Source organism: Diuraphis noxia, unplaced genomic scaffold (assembly GCF_037042655.1).
Source record: "Diuraphis noxia isolate RWA-SAM2 unplaced genomic scaffold, SU_Dnox_SAM2 contig0004, whole genome shotgun sequence".
Lineage (NCBI taxonomy): Eukaryota > Metazoa > Arthropoda > Insecta > Hemiptera > Aphididae > Diuraphis > Diuraphis noxia.
Window position 1 is genome coordinate 50,916,123 of NW_028301714.1, and position 19,139 is coordinate 50,935,261.

The 19,139-nt window shown below is 27.2% G+C and overlaps 1 protein-coding gene and 1 long non-coding RNA gene across 2 annotated transcripts; both read left to right on the plus strand.

Moving 5' to 3' along the window:
* The first annotated feature begins 310 nt into the window (after positions 1-310).
* Positions 311-6,824, plus strand: LOC149056168 (uncharacterized). The gene is made up of 5 exons (XR_016191755.1): positions 311-460; positions 958-1,148; positions 1,218-1,354; positions 6,382-6,586; positions 6,656-6,824. It is a non-coding gene; the product is annotated as an uncharacterized LOC149056168 (long non-coding RNA).
* Positions 6,825-9,673: 2,849 nt separating this feature from the next.
* Positions 9,674-19,113, plus strand: LOC107166838 (cathepsin O-like). The gene is made up of 7 exons (XM_015515651.2): positions 9,674-9,940; positions 11,024-11,229; positions 13,446-13,581; positions 14,141-14,289; positions 14,357-14,401; positions 14,479-14,738; positions 18,906-19,113. The coding sequence occupies exons 1-7, from the start codon at positions 9,758-9,760 to the stop codon at positions 18,944-18,946; spliced, it is 1,020 nt and encodes a 339-aa protein (XP_015371137.2). The 5' UTR covers positions 9,674-9,757; the 3' UTR covers positions 18,947-19,113.
* Positions 19,114-19,139: the final 26 nt, after the last annotated feature.

Consider the following 19,139-nt stretch of genomic DNA (forward strand, 5'->3'; position numbering starts at 1 on the left):
TAAGAAAAACGATTCACAATGGAGACCGACCGTCAGCCTATCTATAATTATACTAAATACTAGGTAGCACGGACTAAGATATATATATATATATATCTTAGTCCGTGCTAGGTAGGTATATTTTATGATATTATTCCGATTAACGTAATTTATTGTATTGTATTATAAGCATTAGTACTAAAATATGATTTAAAGTCATCATTCCAGCACAGATCTGTGATTCCAGTATTTTAAGTCCAGTTAAAATAACTAATATTACTATTAAATTATTATTTAGATTAAAGATTTCTTTGATAAAGCAATAATTGAAAAATTAAAAAATGTTGTGTCATATAATTTTTATGAAGTTTGGATCGATAGAGAAGAATTTTATGTCTCAAAAAAAAAAAAAAAAAAAATTAAATGCTAAAAGAAAAGTATTTTCCAGTGAAGATGCCCTCCAATGACTTCTTTGATCCAGGTAAAATATTTTTTTCAAATGAAAATCTACTATTTTTTATGTAAATTATTTAATGGATAGTTTTACATAATTTATTAAAGTATTTACATTACGGATATAACAGTCCTTAAAATGATTTTAAAATAAATAAAATTGATGTTTTATTGAATCCAGTGGTGTATTTATGGGGAGTGGGGTATGAGGGATAGATTCTCCCTTGGTCTTTTATCTGTTACATGTAGGTATATACTATTTTGATGTCGATAATAAATTAAATGTTTACTAATGTATATTCCTGATTACCCTTGACAAAATCTTAAATACAGCAATGATCGGATCTAATATTTACTATTTATATAATTATGTACTAATTTTATAATTTAAAATTAATTACTAGTTTTTTTAAATCATTATGCCCCCATATTTTCTATATTCCTATTTTTACTAGGATAATATACTTATTTCTATAAGAACACGAAATTAAAGAACTTATAAACTTTAAAATTTGGTTTTAATAGGTATGTCAAAATATGCAGAAAAAATATTCAATAGATATATAGATATTAAAGAAATCGAAAAGTTGGCGTTGATGGTGTACTCATAAACCTATTCCTTTTAAAAATAATGCAAAATTAGATTTCAAATAATCTGTATTCTATGGCAAATTACAATAGTCTGAGATGAATAGCGATTCCCGATATGCATACTAGTATATTTCGTTTCGTTCTGATTATTAAGCTGTTTTCATAAATAACGTCATAAATCTCAAAACTTCCAGATTAAACTTTTGGATCGTAAATGAAGACGTGTCCCCGAATTTCCCTCAACGAAGATGCACCGCTTTGACTTAAAACAATATTATACATTTGTAAGTACGACGTGTTTCACCAGAAGAATAAATATTTACGTTGGCTGGTAAGTCTTTTCCTTCCACTGTTTTGACGCGGTAGACCTAAAATAAATATTTATTTACCTGTCTAGTTGATATTAACTAGTTTAAAATCGTATTATAAAATATAATAAGTAATTTTAAATCATAAATAAAAAAATATACTTTTAATACAGTAAAATATATATACCACAGTCTACAATTCTTTTAAATCGTAGATAAATAAATCAAAATAATTATAATTATTTATACCTAATTAATAATAAAGTTAAAATTTGAAATTTCTATATCATACGCCATATGGTGAGAGAATGTTACAGACATACCCATTAAGACTATTAAGAAGACGCTATATACATATATTTGATGTCGCCTGTCTGTAGTTTACGTCTTAAAAGTGCGTATCGTAGCAAATTTACGTTTAGCAGGTCACGTTTAACTCCGTTAGTTTAAAAATTAGAGTAAATTGACCTATTATAATACTTGATGGTAAGAATATTATGCGTGTTTGCATGTGAGATTTTTACGATAACTTAGTTTTTAAGTAAGTTATGAGCATTTTTAATTTACGATTTTTTTTAATAACTTGCTACAAAATTGAAGTATCTTAAAAAACCCTCATAGGTGCAAACACAGATAATGTTCTTAACATAAGAGGTTAATTTACTCTAAATTTTAAACTAATGCAGGTAAACGTGATTTGCTACGTTACGCACTTATAAGACGGAGACATTACATGCGAATGTAACGTCCTCGTTAATTGCCGTATCGCCGAAACGATCACTCGCTGAAACGCCTGAAACAGATATCGTCGAATTGACTTATTGTCGAAACTTCCGCGCCAAACGTCTTAGAATCTTAAAAAAAAGGAATTGTATAATAGATTTGAACAATTTTTTTTACTCGTATAATTTTCTTAAGACAGGTAAAATATACCTATCGACCTATCTAATCAGTAAAATTAAATTAAAAAATGTATATATATGTAATATGTATACCTTGTACATGATACCTGCATGCAGGCAATACGAAATATTAACATCACTCCAGTCACCAGATTTTGTGTTAATTTTACCCAGTGATTTAATCGAATTTAAAAAAATTTAATTGTACTCCAATCTTGTAGAGCGCGTCAAAACCTCAAAAGATTCGGGTGTAGGGTAACACCAGGTTCCAGGAACCTTTTCATTTACCCGTTAGTCGATCAAAATTTGCTTAGAATTCCCCCATAAAAAGAATAATATCCACAAATTTCAAGTAAATTTTGGTATGGAACTTCTAACCTAAATAATACTTATTTTTATTAAGGGCAAACTATATCCGAAAATATTCCAGCCGACAAACATAATATCAAAGATTATTTCACTTGTGGCCTGTGAGAAGATTCAAAGGTCCTAGACATATATATATATATATATATTTCGTATAGGTACACAATACACATATTACATATCATTATATACATATTATGTTGTATTGTGTACAATATTTGGTCTCAATAAATATCAAAATGATTTTAATATTTTCAATATTATTGAAGTACCTATACCTTCAATGGCTTCATTATAAGTATGATATACGGTGATCAACATGCAATATATTTATCGTGTATGGGCAGTTGTACACAAAACACTTTTACTGATTCAATTAGTAAATAGTTACGTAAATTAAATATCGTTTAGATTTTTAGATAAACGTTTTGTTACCTATTATGTGTTTACATAAAAATATGCCCATTATTAAGAATGTAAATTATAAAATCAATTATTGTAATTTATTGTGTTCGTAAGTATTTGATTTTATAATTTCTATATTGCCATATTTCCTCTATTTGTGATATAGTTTATAAGTAATATTATCTGAAACCATTAAAAAAAAAAATCAAGTTTCGTGAACAAACACTAATTTTGTATGCAACTTATGCCAACCTAAACAGGTTGAAAAAATAAGCTATATGATTATAATACCCCGTCTCAAGAAATCTATTTATATAAGTTTCATTGAAAACTGCATTGGTGGATCCAGAGGGCATTTTTCTCACCCAAGCACCATAGTTGTCCTGTGTTTTCCATTTTAGTGTAGTGGTGAATGTCTGTAATATTATTGATGTTGTAAATTATTTTGAACTTTTGCTCCTCCCTCCTTCAAAAAATTTGCATTGCCAGTTGTAACTTGTAAGAGTAAAGACACCTCACTCTTATAAGTATGTCAAGTAGAACTATTATAGTGGTTAAAGTTTTAAATTACTGAGAATAATATAAAATATAGGTCTGTAGGTACAATGGTATAGAAACCATGTCATCGGTGAATGCGATTAATGTCTAAAATCTCTAAAACCTTATAAGTATTTATAATTACTTATATAATATAATACCTATAAAAGTATAAATCTATGGTAACAGCCAATTTAATATATTCTGTTTGGGTAAATGAATAATTTCATAAAAATCAGTATACACTTAGGTACATCTAGTTCAGAGCGGCGAAGATAGTATATATAGCATTATATACATAATATAGCATTCGTAAACGCACAAACAGAAGTTAGGCACTAGTAGAATCTATATTTTTGTAAGTTTTTTATATTATTTTGTTGCGAATGGTCTAACATATTATAAATATTTTGAAATGGACAAGCGTCGTAAACACCGAAGCGCGCAATGCATAAAATACACAAAACAACACGAACATTTCGACAGCCCCCCCTTTTTTAAATTTTTAAATTTTTTTTCGGCCAAACATTAGTGTGCCATTAGTGTGAATTTGTGTGACTACTTTCAGAATTTGTGCGATATCGGTTTAACCATAAATTGAAAAATAGAGATGGGGGGCCAGAGAAATGTTCCCCAGCCCCCCTCATGGAAAAAATTACAATTTTCAAATTTTTTTTCCCCCAAACATTAGTGCGCCATTAGTGTGAATTTGTGCGAAACCTGCTGTACCCGAAAAATTTAATTTTTCGATTTTGGCATTTCCCCAGCCCCCCCCCCCCACACTCATGGAAAAAATTACATTTCTTTGGTAAATCATTAATTGAAATACTTACAGAATTTTAATTTATTTTTATTCTCTCATTAAAAAAAAACATATCCTTACTTTATATAGTAACTGTCAACAAGGCACGTTTGTAGGTAGTTTCAATGATGTGCTATTATTTTACGTTCGGTTATCACCAAAATTGTATCTAGTATTTAGGGTTAAATCTATTTATGTACATTATCAGTCATAAATTATTTTGTTTAAGATAAGCTAAATTAATTTTTTAGAGCAATGAATACATAAATACTTTTTTGACATATAGTAAAAATATTTCTGGTTTAGCGATTGAGTGGACCTGGACTCGAGTAATTAAAGTGTGCCCGCTTATTCCGACATTGTTTTGACATCTTTATCACAAATAAAAAGTCCACCGGAAATTCAAATTAAATTTTTATGAGCATTTGAAATTTAAAATTTTACAACATTGAATTTTCACTTTTAGCGATTTCCTTATTTTGGTGTAACTCTGAAACAAATGACCGCAGATACTTGACATTTTGGCTGAATGTTTATATAGCCATTTTATATATTTGATACAATTTTCAAAATATTTAGATTTGTTTTGAGCTGTTTACTGACATTTTAATTTTTCAACTTTTTTAGTTTTTTTTTTCTATAAATATCGATAAAAAATTATTTGTTTGGTAGAAAAGCTTGAAAATTTAATACAAGGCTTCTAACACATCGTAACAATAGCAGTTAAAAATTTTTTTAAAAATGTAGGCACGATTTTTTTTAATAAGCATTTAAAGTTCAAATTTTGACCAAATACGTAAAAATTATGACAATGTTCAAATTATCTTAGATAGAAATTCATAAAAGTTTTTCTTTTTAATTCTAATATTTGAAAATTTAATACAAGGCTCCTAACATATTTTTGCAATAGCAGTAGCAAAATATAAGGAATACATGGTTACAATTTTTTTTTAAGCATTCGAAGTTTGAGTTTTGACAACATATTATGTAAAAATCACAAAAATTCAAAAATTATTTTAAGCTAGAAATTCATAAAAAATTTTCTTTTTAAATCTAAGATTTGAAAATTTAATACAAGATTCCTTACAAGTTTGTCAATCTTTATCACAAATAAAAAGTCCACCGGAAATTCAAATTAAATTTTTATGAGCATTTGAAATTTAAATTTTTACAATATTGGATTTCCACTGGATTTCACATTTAGTGATTTTCTTATTTTGGTGTAACTCTAAAAGTCTAAAACAAATGACCGCAGATACTTGAAATTTTCTATGAACGTATAACATTTTCAAAATATTTAGATTTGTTTTGAGCTGTTTACTGACATTTTAATTTTTCAACTTTTTTGTTTTTTTTTTCTATATATATCGATAAAAATTTATTTTTTTGGTAGAAAAGCTTGAAAATTTAGTACAAGGCTTCTAACACATTTGAACAATAGCAGTTGAAAAATAAAATAAATTCATGGTCACATTTTCTTTTACAAGGATTCAAAGTTTGAATTTTGACAACATACGTAAAAATCACGAAAATTCATAAATTATTTTATGCTAGAAATTCATAAAAAAATTTCCTTTTATATCTAAGATTTGAAAATTTAATACATAGCTCATATCATATTTTTATTATAGCAATTGAAAAATAAAATAAATGCGTAGTCACAATTTTTATTTACAAGCATTCAGAGTTTGAATTTTGACAACATATGTAAAAATCACGAAAATTCGCAAATTATTTCAAACTAGAAATTCATAAAAAATTTTCTTTTTTAATCTAAGATTTGAACATTTTTAATAATCTATAATATATCCTATAAAAAACAAAAATAGACAGATAAACCGTCTTCGATCAGAATCGTTTTTCGTATACAATGATATAATATCATTAGATTCAAATTTAATTCCATCCATTACAGTAACCCACTTGTAACCTACTGTACAGTAGAGCGACATCCACGACTTACCCGCCTTTTTTTCTTGTAGATATCTGCTAATATCAACAAATAAATAAATGTTTTTAAATATTTTTTTTGTTGTAGATTTATTACATGAATCTTCTGAATCTAGTTTGATCACAACTTTGTCTCCTACATCACACGTTCTAGCAACTACTTCAACACCAAAACCATCATTGATTGAAAAAATCTCTCAACCTAAAGCACCTGTCTGGTTTGAAAAATTTGAAGAGTTGAAAAATAAGCAACTTGATGCAAATAATAAAAATGCTGTACAACTTAATTATCGGTGAGTGAACTTAATATTTTTCATATTATTCATGAATTGCAATTTTTATTTTATGCATCTCCAAATAAGGTTTGACAAATTAGAAAAACGTGAAGAAGCCATGTTGATGATACAAGAGCAACTTGTGAGCAAGTTGGACGATGCTAATAAAATAAAGCTCCAAAAGTTGGAAGTTTTTAAACAAATGTTTAATATTGACAACTAGTTGTATAATATATTATATTATATTGTTATTACTTACAAACAGTTACTATCATTTTTGTTTTTCATTTATTCATAATATGTTTTTTATTGAATTTTTCAATGTATAGTTACAGAAAAATAATTATTTTGTATTCTATACTGATTGATGAAGTGTAACAGTAATTTTATTATATTTGTTTTTATCCTTAATTAATATTCATATAATTATATTAATAGTTGGTTACTGTTTATTAGTATTTTATATAATATACCTACTATAGATATCACCTACTGTACAACCTATTATAAATATAAAAAATTGTTTTCTTTAGTATTATTTACAATAACTTGTAAATTATAAACAGCAAAAAACAAATGAAAGTATTCAAAACTGTTGTATTTTTTTTTATATTTTTGATTAAAAAACCCCTCCTAAATGAAAATATGAACTTTCTTTTTACCAGTTACTCACTTAATTGTAAATATTACTCATTATTCTTACTTTTTTTAAAGAAAAACTGAGAGCAACCCTGTGATGTAGGGGCATCTCCGACAGGAGCCTTAAAAAACAAATACAAACTTAACAACATATAAAGAAACTTATTTTAATATTGATGTGCTTTAAGATAGTTAATGAATAAATGAATTACATAACATATTTCGTTTTGTTATACCACTTATAGTTTAATTAGGTACCTAAATTACTGTTGATTATTTTTAAGTGCTTAAAATAATATAACGAACCTCAACGCTACTTCTATTTAGACGGAAATGGGATTTGAATTCCCTATCTTCAAATCTTGGAATCATAGTTTCAGCAAAACCTATAATTTTTGTTTTATATTTTTTTATTTTCTCTTTACTGAATAAAACTATTTCATCTTCAAAATCATCAGTATGCCCATCAAAATTAAGTGAACGAAGTAAAACATCTAATAAAGTATAATACTATAATAGGTATAATATGTAATAAGACGTAGCACAGCTATTTTCATATTAGGATAAACATTAATTTAATTTAATAAAATGTTCTTACTTCTCTGGAAGGAAATGTTTGAACTATCAGATTTGATGTACGATTTTTACTGAGATTAAATTCTTTAAACATTTTGATTTTAAAATCATCCATTTTAAAACTAACTACAGTAATCACTTGTAATAATTTTATATTTCAAATGAAATACATATAACAGACTAATGGAATAAGAATATTATAAAGTAGGTACTTGAAAGTTTCAAACAAGTTAACCCTGATAAGATATTTTTATTTCTTATAAAATAATACCAGTTTTATAATAAATTTAAAAAATGGCGGGAATATAAATTTCTGAAATATGATAATAATTTATGGGGGGAGGAAAACCATTCTATTTACCGAATGTCTATCTGAACCGGTGTAGATCAACATGAACCAGAGTCATGAGTCGGTATCGTATGAAACGGTACGGTATTGCACACCAGTTTGCACTGGCGAATTTCTTGATAGTCTATAGTGACGCTTTGACGGGGATTACCGACCAGTTTTCACGTTAAGTAGACTATAGCAGTTATAAAAAGCGGGTAAGTCGTGAATGTTGCTCTGCTGTACAGTAGGTTACTGTATGGATGGGATTAAATTTGAATGCAATGATAGGTATCATTGTATACGAAAAACGATTTTGAACGGAGATGATTTGTCAGTCTAGGATATATTATATTTAAATAATGTCATATATTCTATTTTGAAACAAATATTTTATTTTTCAATTAAGACGCATTTTGCAGAAGGCATGGTTAATCAATTAGTGTAGTTATCAATTTATCATGTAGTTATCATAATTCATAATACCTTATATTATCATAGATATATGAATACCTGGTTTGAGGATAAATCATTATCATTACGCGATTTCATAAAAATTTAAAACTCAAACGCTCAAAACATTTTTCCTATAATGACGCTTCAAATTTTCTCTATAGCTATTTGAAGCAAAACTTATGGAAAACTTGTGTTATAACCTTAGATATAAATACAAACAATATTATGAATTTTGAACTACAAAATAATTTGCAAATATTCATGGTTTTGACGAATTTTTGTCAATATTTGAAATTCAAATGCTAATAAAAATTTAATTTGAATTTCCGGAGGACTTTTTTTTGTGATAAAGATTGAAAAAAAAAAATTTTTATGAATATCTAGCTTTCAATAATTTGCGAATTTTCGTGATTTTTGTTTTGAGCATTTTAAAAACACAAAATACTTTAAAAAAGTACTAAAAACAAAATAAAAATAATTTTACATCATAAAATACAAAATATATTTTAAACATATTTAATTGAAAAACTACACACCCATTCCTTCGTATAACTATGGCCTGTTTATTTAAAATTCAATCAGAATCATTCTTTTTATCGATAATAATTTTTAAAAAATTACGAAATTCGAAAATATCACCATTGGAATATATACCACTGGAAAATGCTTGTATAAATATTTGGTGAAAGTATTTACAAATATTAGATTTTGAATCACACCAAAAAAGTCAAAATGTTATCAAAAATTGAAATGGTGTGAAAATTTGCATTATTCCTTCATTTTTTTCCCCCGATGTTTTCAAAATCCACTGAGAATTTTCAATTTTAACCTACCGAATGCACTTACTATAGTATATAAGATTTCATGAATAACAATAATAGCATTTCTAGTAAAAATAAAAATAAAACAGGTTTGTATCATTATACAATCATATAACATTATACTTTATTCTTTACGTTAAAATTTAATTAATTGTATGGATGACGACATGATTGCGTTCAAATATACAAGTTACCTATCGGATGTCTTTTATAACTATTTATGTAACGAAGCCATATATCTACTATATATATTTCTACATATCTTCCGTTTCTCTTTTCGTTGTTCATATTGATTTCGATGGCATAAATCATAAGTGTTCAAGTTAATATAGCACTCTCCTATTATACAGTGGAAATAAATTAAAAATAATGGTCGTTGCAAACATATTAAAAGCATCGCTTGTTGTCAGTTGTGTAGTATTCATTTTGTTTTTTATTATGTCATTCACACAGCTAAACCGAGACAAAGATAAATTCAATAAATTCATTAAAATGTACAATAAGAGTTACATGAACGGAACAGAACATAATATGAGGTTCAAACACTTTAAGGTGAGGCAGTATGTTGGTACATTTTGTGACGAGTGTTACTTCTAAAAAGTGGAACATTTTTAATGCCTAACTAATAGCTATACATACTAGCTATTGTGTTGTATAAATAATCACAGTTAATATAATCTCTATAAACATGATTTTGTGGCCTATGATTTGTTCATTAAATTTTAATAATTTAAAGAATATATTTTTATACAGACTAGAATAATATACAGTGTCCCGCGAGGATTTACCCATTGCGATATCTCACGAAATAATGGAAATATTAAAATTCTGGTTTTATAATAAGATTCAGAGGGATACGAACTACAATTATTTCATTTTTTAATTTATTTTAATGTTTTTGTAAAAAATTTAAAAAATAAATTTTTTATTTAATTATTTCCAAAAATATTATAACTATTAGGAACACGGAAGGTATCGGACGGTCGTATGGGAATGCGCGCGGCGCGGCGTGTCACATGTTTCATAACATTACGGTGTTAAATAATTCGCAATTTTTATCGAAACTAAAAGAAGTATTAAAAATCAGGAAACTAATGAAAATAAAATTTTAAAACGTCAATATCTTCAGAAAAATAAACTCTACAAAATGGCTATCTTTAATTTTTTTGGAAATAATTAAATAAAAAAATAATATATTTTGTAATTTTTTTACCAAAACGTTAAAATCAATTAAAATATGAAATAATTGTAGTTCTGATCTCTGTGAGTCTTATTTCAAAACTAGAATTTCGATTTCACCATTATTACGGGAGATATTGCAATGGGTAAATCCTCACGGGACACCCTGTATGTAAATTATTTATTTAAACTATTTAAAATAACATAATATGATAATTTTATCACAAAAAGCAGGTTCAATGCCCATGCAATAAGTATCACTATATTAGTTAACCTTAACTTTGTTTATTCATTAAAATTTTTAAGTATGATAGGGTTTATTATTATACAACTACCTATGTATAATGATGCCATTATTTTAAATAACATATCTGATAATAAAGATTCCATTATTATTTTATAATTTTATATAATACACTTATTTTATAATCTATTCATTTACAATCATTTTTACAGAATTCGTTAAAAACTATTCAACTTTTGAGTAAAAAATGTAATGGCTGTACCAATTATGGGATCACAGAATTCTCAGATTTGTCAACAGAAGAATTCACTAAATTATACCTTAATTCAATCACTTTAAGGACACCACGTACAGGAACTTTTAGTATGGTGAGATCAAAACGATCTATTACTACAGCAACCTTATCTAGCATTGACTGGTAACTAGAAAATATAATTACTTATAACATTTTTATAAATTAAAAATAACTCTAGACTTCATATCCTTAGACCACTCTTAAAATCCAAACATTCCCTTTCCAATAAACTTACAGTATACAAATCAATAATTCGACCAGCTTGGACATATGGTATCCAGTTATGGGGCTCTGCAAAGCCCTCTAACACCAACACTCTTCAAGCTTTTCAATCTGTCTGCCTACGATTAATAACGTCTTCTCCTTGGTATTTCACAAACAAAAATCTTCACAAAGACCTAAAAATTCTTACACTTAATCAATTAGCAAAAGCACATTACTCTAAATTTCACTCCAACTTAAACTCTCACAGTAATCCATTAATAAAGCAACTTTCTTCCACCTAACTTCCTGGCAATGTACGCAGAAGACTAAAAAGGCAGTGGCCTAGAGACCTGCTAAAATAAAAAATAAAAATAAAAACCCACGACATCTAAAATGTTCTCGGTCGGGTGGTGCTGCTGAGTGCCTGCCCCTAAATGATAAATTCTGCTATTTCATATTATATTAATTATCAAATTTGCCCATTGTACATAGTCGTAAAGATTGTAAATTACTTAAATATATATATATATAAAAAAAAATAAAATTAAAAATAATATGGAAATTACTAATATCTATTAAATGCATTAAATATATGATGGTTATTTTTTTTTTAATAATGACTAAGTTAAATTTGGAAAACATAATTTAAAGATAATTTTTTAGCGTATGATTTTAGAACCTATACATATAGTGGTGTCCATCCAGATACACAATAGTCTTTTTCACGTTTTCCCGTATTTATTCTTACAATATGATTATTGAATTTGATATTTAGAGTTAACGCTATTTTATTTGTTCTTAAGTGCTCCTACATTACCTAGAGTCCTAGATAACTATAATTATTATTATAATATCTAATAATATTAGTACACTCTCATAGTCTCATAGTCTCCGTACAGTACGGACCGTACTCTCACGTATCTGGTCTCTAGCGAATTCAAACTAATACTCCATACAAACAGCAAACAACTCTTTTAAACAAATAATACATTTTTTCAAACTGTAACTTAACATTAAATAATAATTATTTATTTATATTATGACGTTGCAATGAAGTATAGTATTATCAATTAAATTAAATTTCCCTACCAATAGGCAATAATAGGTACTAACTGTCATAACAATGTAACATATTAAATTAATTATTACAATTGACATGAATGGTAATTTACAAGTTTAAGCACAATATCACAGTAAATATCACGTTTTCTTATTAAATTTCAACATCCAGAGAGGCCAATCTTATGTGTGGCAACGCATCAGGGGTCACTTAAATGAAATTCTCCAAATTACCATCGTATCTCTTTGGTTGATAGTCTAATATTAAGTGTTGCATCGGCTGCATGACTGTTTGCATGCTGACAAATTGGACAGATAGCGTAGCAATAGAATATTTGTACTCAATGCCGTGCCTGATAATGTGTGCATGGCTTTTTTGATTTGAATATCAAGTATCTGGTTGTGAATATTACCTTTCCTCACTGAGGTATCTACAATACTTTGCGACTAAGTAGGCGAAAGCTATGATGGTATTGGTTCGAAAGACGCTTTTAGATAATCCTCATGAGATGCTTGCTCTTTATGTAGATGAAATCCTTATTAACTTCCAAGTTTTTTGACTGAGAAAAAATTTTCTTATAGCTAATAATTTGAAAAAGACTAATTAAAATCAAACATTTCTTGTGTCCATAAATGGATCGAAAAGAATCAAAATATTTTTAAAATTGTATAGTGTATTGAAAATACTGATATGAAAATTCGCCTAAAACTTCAAGTAAACTACTTTTTTTTTTTTAGAATTATTCGTTTTTGAGTAACACTAAAAACAAAATTGATTTTATCGAACACACTAAAAAATGTACCCGCATTGAAAACCTAAGTATTATTTCGAATACTTATCGTGTACACAGGCACAAATAAAATAAAAATAGATACGTCCCCCCTACGCACACACAACTCTCTCGATTAATTATTATATCTAATTTAAATATGTGATACAAAAAATTATAATGGTCTTGAAATAATGGAAATTTAATAATGTTATATACATTGTATTTAAATAGTTTTAAGAATGTTGATAGATAAAAAAGTAATTAGAAAAATAACATTATTGATGCAACTTAATTTGTTTAAAGGAGGGATAAAGGAGTAGTGACTTCAGTTCGAAATCAAAAAAATTGTGGAGCATGTTGGGCAATAAGTGTGGTAGAATTGATTGAATCTGTCTATGCCATTAAAACAGGATTGTTACAAACATTAAGTGTACAAGAAGTGGGTAATTTAAAATGGCTATTTTTAGTATTGGTCAAATTATTTATTTTGGTTTTAGATTATCATACTTACACAAGAATTAAATATTGTTCTTAAATTATTATTAGCTATAATCAAGCTTCTAATTTTATATATTTTCGTGCATTTTGGTATACTCGACAAATTTAAGTATTTCTGACCCTCTGCAGATAACTATTGATATCCATATTAGTGTAGCATATTTTCATGTATATGTACAATTATATTATGTAGGTTTATTTAAATGTTGTTTTTCTTGTTTTTCTCCAATAAAATCGGCTACATACCTATATCTTAAGGAATTATATAGTAATTTTAACTGCATATTTACATGCACCTTTCGAACATATTTAGAGCATTAAATATATTATTGAGTAACATTTTCGTTTCCAAAAATCTATAAATTCAGAATTATTAATTTTATTTCTGTAGCGAAATTATACAACATTACCATTTATTTATAATATAGCTATATAAGTATTTGTTATTGTGTTTTAATTGTTTTGTAAAAATTGTAACTAAACCTTTTGTATTATATAAGATGTTAGATTGTTCTGGAGGAATAAACCAAGGATGTAATGGTGGAAGTATTGTATATTTACTTCTATGGTTGATGGAAAATAACATTACTGTGTATAAAGAAGAAAATTATCCAACTATATACAAAGATCAAATATGTACACTTGATAAGTGAGTTATTAAAATTAAATCAATGACAATAGTTTTAAAAAATATAATGAAACATTGTCTATTACAGAACTTTTGATAAGGGAGTAAAAGTAAAATCGTTTTTAACACTTAAGTAAGCCATTTAATTATATATAAAATTAATTTTACTCAATTAAATACGTATAATTGTGCCATATGGTATCGATTTAGCTTGATGGGTCGTGAAGATTTATTGTTATCCTACATATCAAAAAGTCCAGTTTCTGTAGCTCTTAATGCATTGCCGTGGCAATATTATGTGGGTGGTGTACTCAGCCAATGTGATAATAGTATGGCCTCGTTAAATCATGCAGCAGAAATAGTTGGGTACAAACTTGGAGAAAATCCATATTATATTTTGAAAAATTCTTGGGGAACTAATTTTGGCAATGATGGATATATTCACGTAGCTATTGGAAACAATGAATGCGGTGAGTCATATTAAATAATCATAGGCGTACGCACGGGTGCAGCACATGAAACTATAGGTTTCATCTGCTCTTTCTGTTCAATTCTGTTTTTTTGTTTTTCTGCATGTTAATGATACGATTGTTGATTATACTCAAGGAATAAAATATATCTTAGTCCGTGGTGCAAAAGGTAATAGGTAATAGGTATAAGGTAAAGCAAGTTGTTACCATCTTCGAATTTGAACTCATTAAAATGTTAACTGCTGTTCAACTGATCATCTCATTGAAAAAATCACCGATTTCAATTAGGAATAGTGAACAATATGTTAAAATGTTTTATGAATGCCTGAAAATATGTAAGGAACATGATATAGAAATTTCAGAAGTCAGAAATAGAAAACTATCCATAAAATTAGACTCTATATAAAACCAACACATATTTGACTCAAAGTCGGAAGAACCAAAAATAAGGTTATTACCAAACCTAAGATGTATTGATAAATGGACTACGTTCAAGGTTTACTCAGGAAAGTCTTGATATGATAAAGTTTGTACTCTGTAGACAATATGTTAAGTTTAGAAGTACATCAAACCAATATCTATGAAGTACTACAAAAGATAATATATCCTAATCACTCATGAAGGAATTGTTGCTGAAATAAAGATTTTAAAAAACATTCCAAATGTTTCAAATGGCTCATCATCAAAATCAGTATATGATTGACTAAACTTTTTAAAAGAAAATCAAAAACAAAATGTTTTTCATAATTTTAAAAAGGCTTTAATACAGTTTGCTACTATACCTGTCACGAGCTGTAGCTTTGTGAGGGTATTCTTAAATTATCTATTGTAAAATCAAATCTTCGATGTGCAAGAAAGACTAGAATCCTTTTATTATTGTTTGTTTAACAAGAAAAATTAGTAAACAATCAAAATAAAGAAGTGATAGATGAATTCAAATCTATGAATAATGAAAGGGGCCAAGGATTATTATTTATAAACATTAACTATATTAATTTTTATAAAAAGAAAGTTTAGTGAATTGACTAATAAGTGTTTAAAAATTAAATTTTAATTGTTAAAAAGCGGGAAAGTGGATGTCGCTCTGCTGTACTGTAGGTTACAAGTGGGTTACTGTAATGGATGGAATTAAATTTGAATCCAACGATATCATATCATTGTATACAAAAAACGATTCTGAGCGAAGACGGTTTATCTGTCTAGGATATATTATCGATAATTAAAAGTTTTCAAATCTTAGATTTAAAATAAACATTTTTTATGAATTTCTAGCTTAAAATAATTTGCGAATTTTTGTGATTTTTACGTATGTTGTCAAAATTAAGATTTGAATGGTTGTAAAAAAAAATTGTGACTATGAATTTATTTTATTTTTCAACTGCTATTGTAACAGTATGTTATGAGTATTGAATTAAATTTTCAAGCATTTCTACCCAACAAATAAATTTTTATCGATATTTATTTAAAAAAAATTAATAATGATTGAAAATTGCAAATATCTATGAATAGTTAAAATTAAGTCGAAATTTTTTGAAAATTGCATGGTGGATAGATTATACTTACATAAATATTCGGTAAAAATTGCATGTATCTATGGTTATTTTTTTTAAAGTTACATCAAAAACTAAAATCGATTTTGTCGAAAACTGATTGTGCGTAAAATTTCACGTTTTTCCTTAATTTTTAGTTTGTTTATCCCGATTATTTAAAAAAATATTAAGAATTTTTTACTTTTGACCCCCTCAACGTACCAACTAGATTCACTTTCTGATCAAACGAGGTACTGAATTCAAAAATCGAAGCACTTTTACTGCCCCAAAACGTGATGACAGACACAAAAAAAAAACACATCATGGTAAAATCAATACATTCATCGCTCCGCTCGGAATCTAAAATTATTTAATTGAATTTTCCGCGTAAAAATTTGTCTTAAATACGAAAAATAAATGTTATATAGAAATATGTGCTGCACCTGATCTGGAACTCTGCAGCGCACGCCTATTATGTAAATAATATTATGTAGTTCAATAATTATAGGTATTATAGTAATATTTTACATTCTAATGTGTTATTAAATAAAAACTCTAGTTCTTTAAAAATCTAAACTTCTGACATGGGTATTTGAGTATTATACTTGGTTGCTGTACCGTACGGCGTTACCCGTGCAAAGTATACCTAATTATTTTTTTATATTGCAATATTTCTACTTATAATTATAATAGTAGTATAATATGTAGCCAATGACAACCATGTATACAAAAGTATTCTATTATCGTGAGCTCAAAAATATTGCATGTGTGAGCTACCCTTTACCTACCTATAGACTATAGGGCATCATATTAGGGATTGAAAAAAATACACTATAAACACCCTCCAAGTCTCATAGAATCAATTGATATAATTTTTATTAAAATCGATACGGTATAGTTTTTAATTTCGGATGAACTAACATCCTTCTTTATCAGTATAACCCAAATTCGGCAGTGAAAAAATATAAAATATTTAGCACTATATTATATGTGTATATATGGTTTTAGTGAATCTCAGTCTACGAAATAATCGGTGTCGGTGCACCTCTTGTGAACTAATATGACCGAAATGAATAATTTACCGGTGATAATTGGTATATAAATTGAACGTGGTTCAAACTAAGGTCGTAAACTTTTCTGATACCTCTGAGAACATTATGACATTTTCACAAAATCGGATAGGTTGTTTTTGGGTACCTATATAAGCTAAAAACACAAATTCTACTTTAAATTAACTGTTTCAAGATACAATTTCTTTATTTGAGGACATTAACGATTTGTTGCATGCTTTTACCTTATTTTCCGGAGTAACTGCTAATGGCTACCAGGGGCGTCATCTCGGGTTTTTCTTCGGGTGTGCGAAGTTTCAAGCAGGCCATTTTGAAATTTCACCAGGCCATATAAAAATAGATATACATACGTATATGTATATTATCCTGCATTCAATTATTTCCATACATTATAGACCGGTTATTACAATTTTATTTTAATCATATAAATAATTGTACATTCGTGGCTCATGCATTATTTCAGGCTTCAGCAAGGCGCAGGCCAATTGTAACATTCTAAAAGTAAGGGGTCCAAATGACGCCCCTGATGAGTAGCCATCAAATATAGCAGCATAGTAGCATTCATATTACATAAAAATACAAATTTTTCCATAGTTATTTCTACTATTACAGTATTAATACTATAATCTGCAAAATTTAGCCAATGCAACCATTTATAAACAAAAACAAAGTTTTAGATTTTCATCGTAAATCTTAAAATCCACGAGTGAGTCCTCCTTCTGGGAAACTTCCAATTTTTTTCCCCTGTAAAAATCTTATTTTATCTATTACTTACATTTTGATAAATTAGTTAATAAGCGGTCATCCAGCCAGTCTCAAGTTATAGCTTACATTATTGTAATGTTATTTCAATGCCCGAACATTGACAATAGTAGGTGTAAAGTTATAAGATAAATATAATATAATGACTATAATATTCTTCTATATTATAATATTTATATAATCAAAAACCGTTTTATAGCTATGATATTATATTATTATCTATAGTAGCCACTTGTATTGATTTTAAAATATACTATAAAAAAGTATAATTGTATATTCTAAAATTAATGCTACTAGCAAATAATAATTAATAATGTTTTAATTCATCATAAATTCGTATTCGGCACCATTTTCATAAATATAATTTCCTTACCATGATCATCCATCTCAAAAAATAAAATATTACGATATCATAATTAAAATAATGATATTATTGATAACATACGTATTCATTATCCATATATTATGTGAAACATAGATACCTACTATACCCACAAGGGGACCAATATTGTTTGATATCTTTTGTGGGCCTAGGGTTATGCAGACCCCTTCTGCCATCCCTTAAACCGGACATGTTTGACGCATATTGACATTGGTTTTTCTAATGTCAGTGTTATAAAATTGAAAAAATAGACCTATTATACTTGTTATTACTTGTTATACACATATTGACTATTGTCATACGTAATTAATTATCAAACGTATTAAAAAAAGATAGGAAATAGTTAAAAAGCATATAATTAATATTTAATGTACCTACCTATTTAATATTGTATTGTACTGATATATTAAAAAAACATTTTCAGGAATTGGATGGGAAGTTGATGTTGTCACAAACGTCGTTTAGTCATAATATCCGTTGTTATAAAAATTACTCTTGCGTGACAATGTGTTTTATAATTTTTGTTTAAAGTAATTTATCCAATTAAAATAAGTACCTATTGAATAATTGAAATCATGGCCAACTTAATAATATTATGCTGGATAATATATTGAACTTTAATAAATTATAAATTGTATTTATTTATTGTACAATAATT

What these genes read in the sequence shown, in the direction of transcription:
- LOC107166838 (XM_015515651.2), top strand. Translation starts at nt 9,758, where the DNA reads ATGGTCGTTGCAAACATATTAAAAGCATCGCTTGTTGTCAGTTGTGTA. An exon ending in TGAGGTTCAAACACTTTAAG is followed by an intron (nt 9,941 to 11,023) that starts GTGAGGCAGTAT and finishes TCATTTTTACAG; the next exon opens with AATTCGTTAAAAACTATTCA. An exon ending in ACCTTATCTAGCATTGACTG is followed by an intron (nt 11,230 to 13,445) that starts GTAACTAGAAAA and finishes ATTTGTTTAAAG; the next exon opens with GAGGGATAAAGGAGTAGTGA.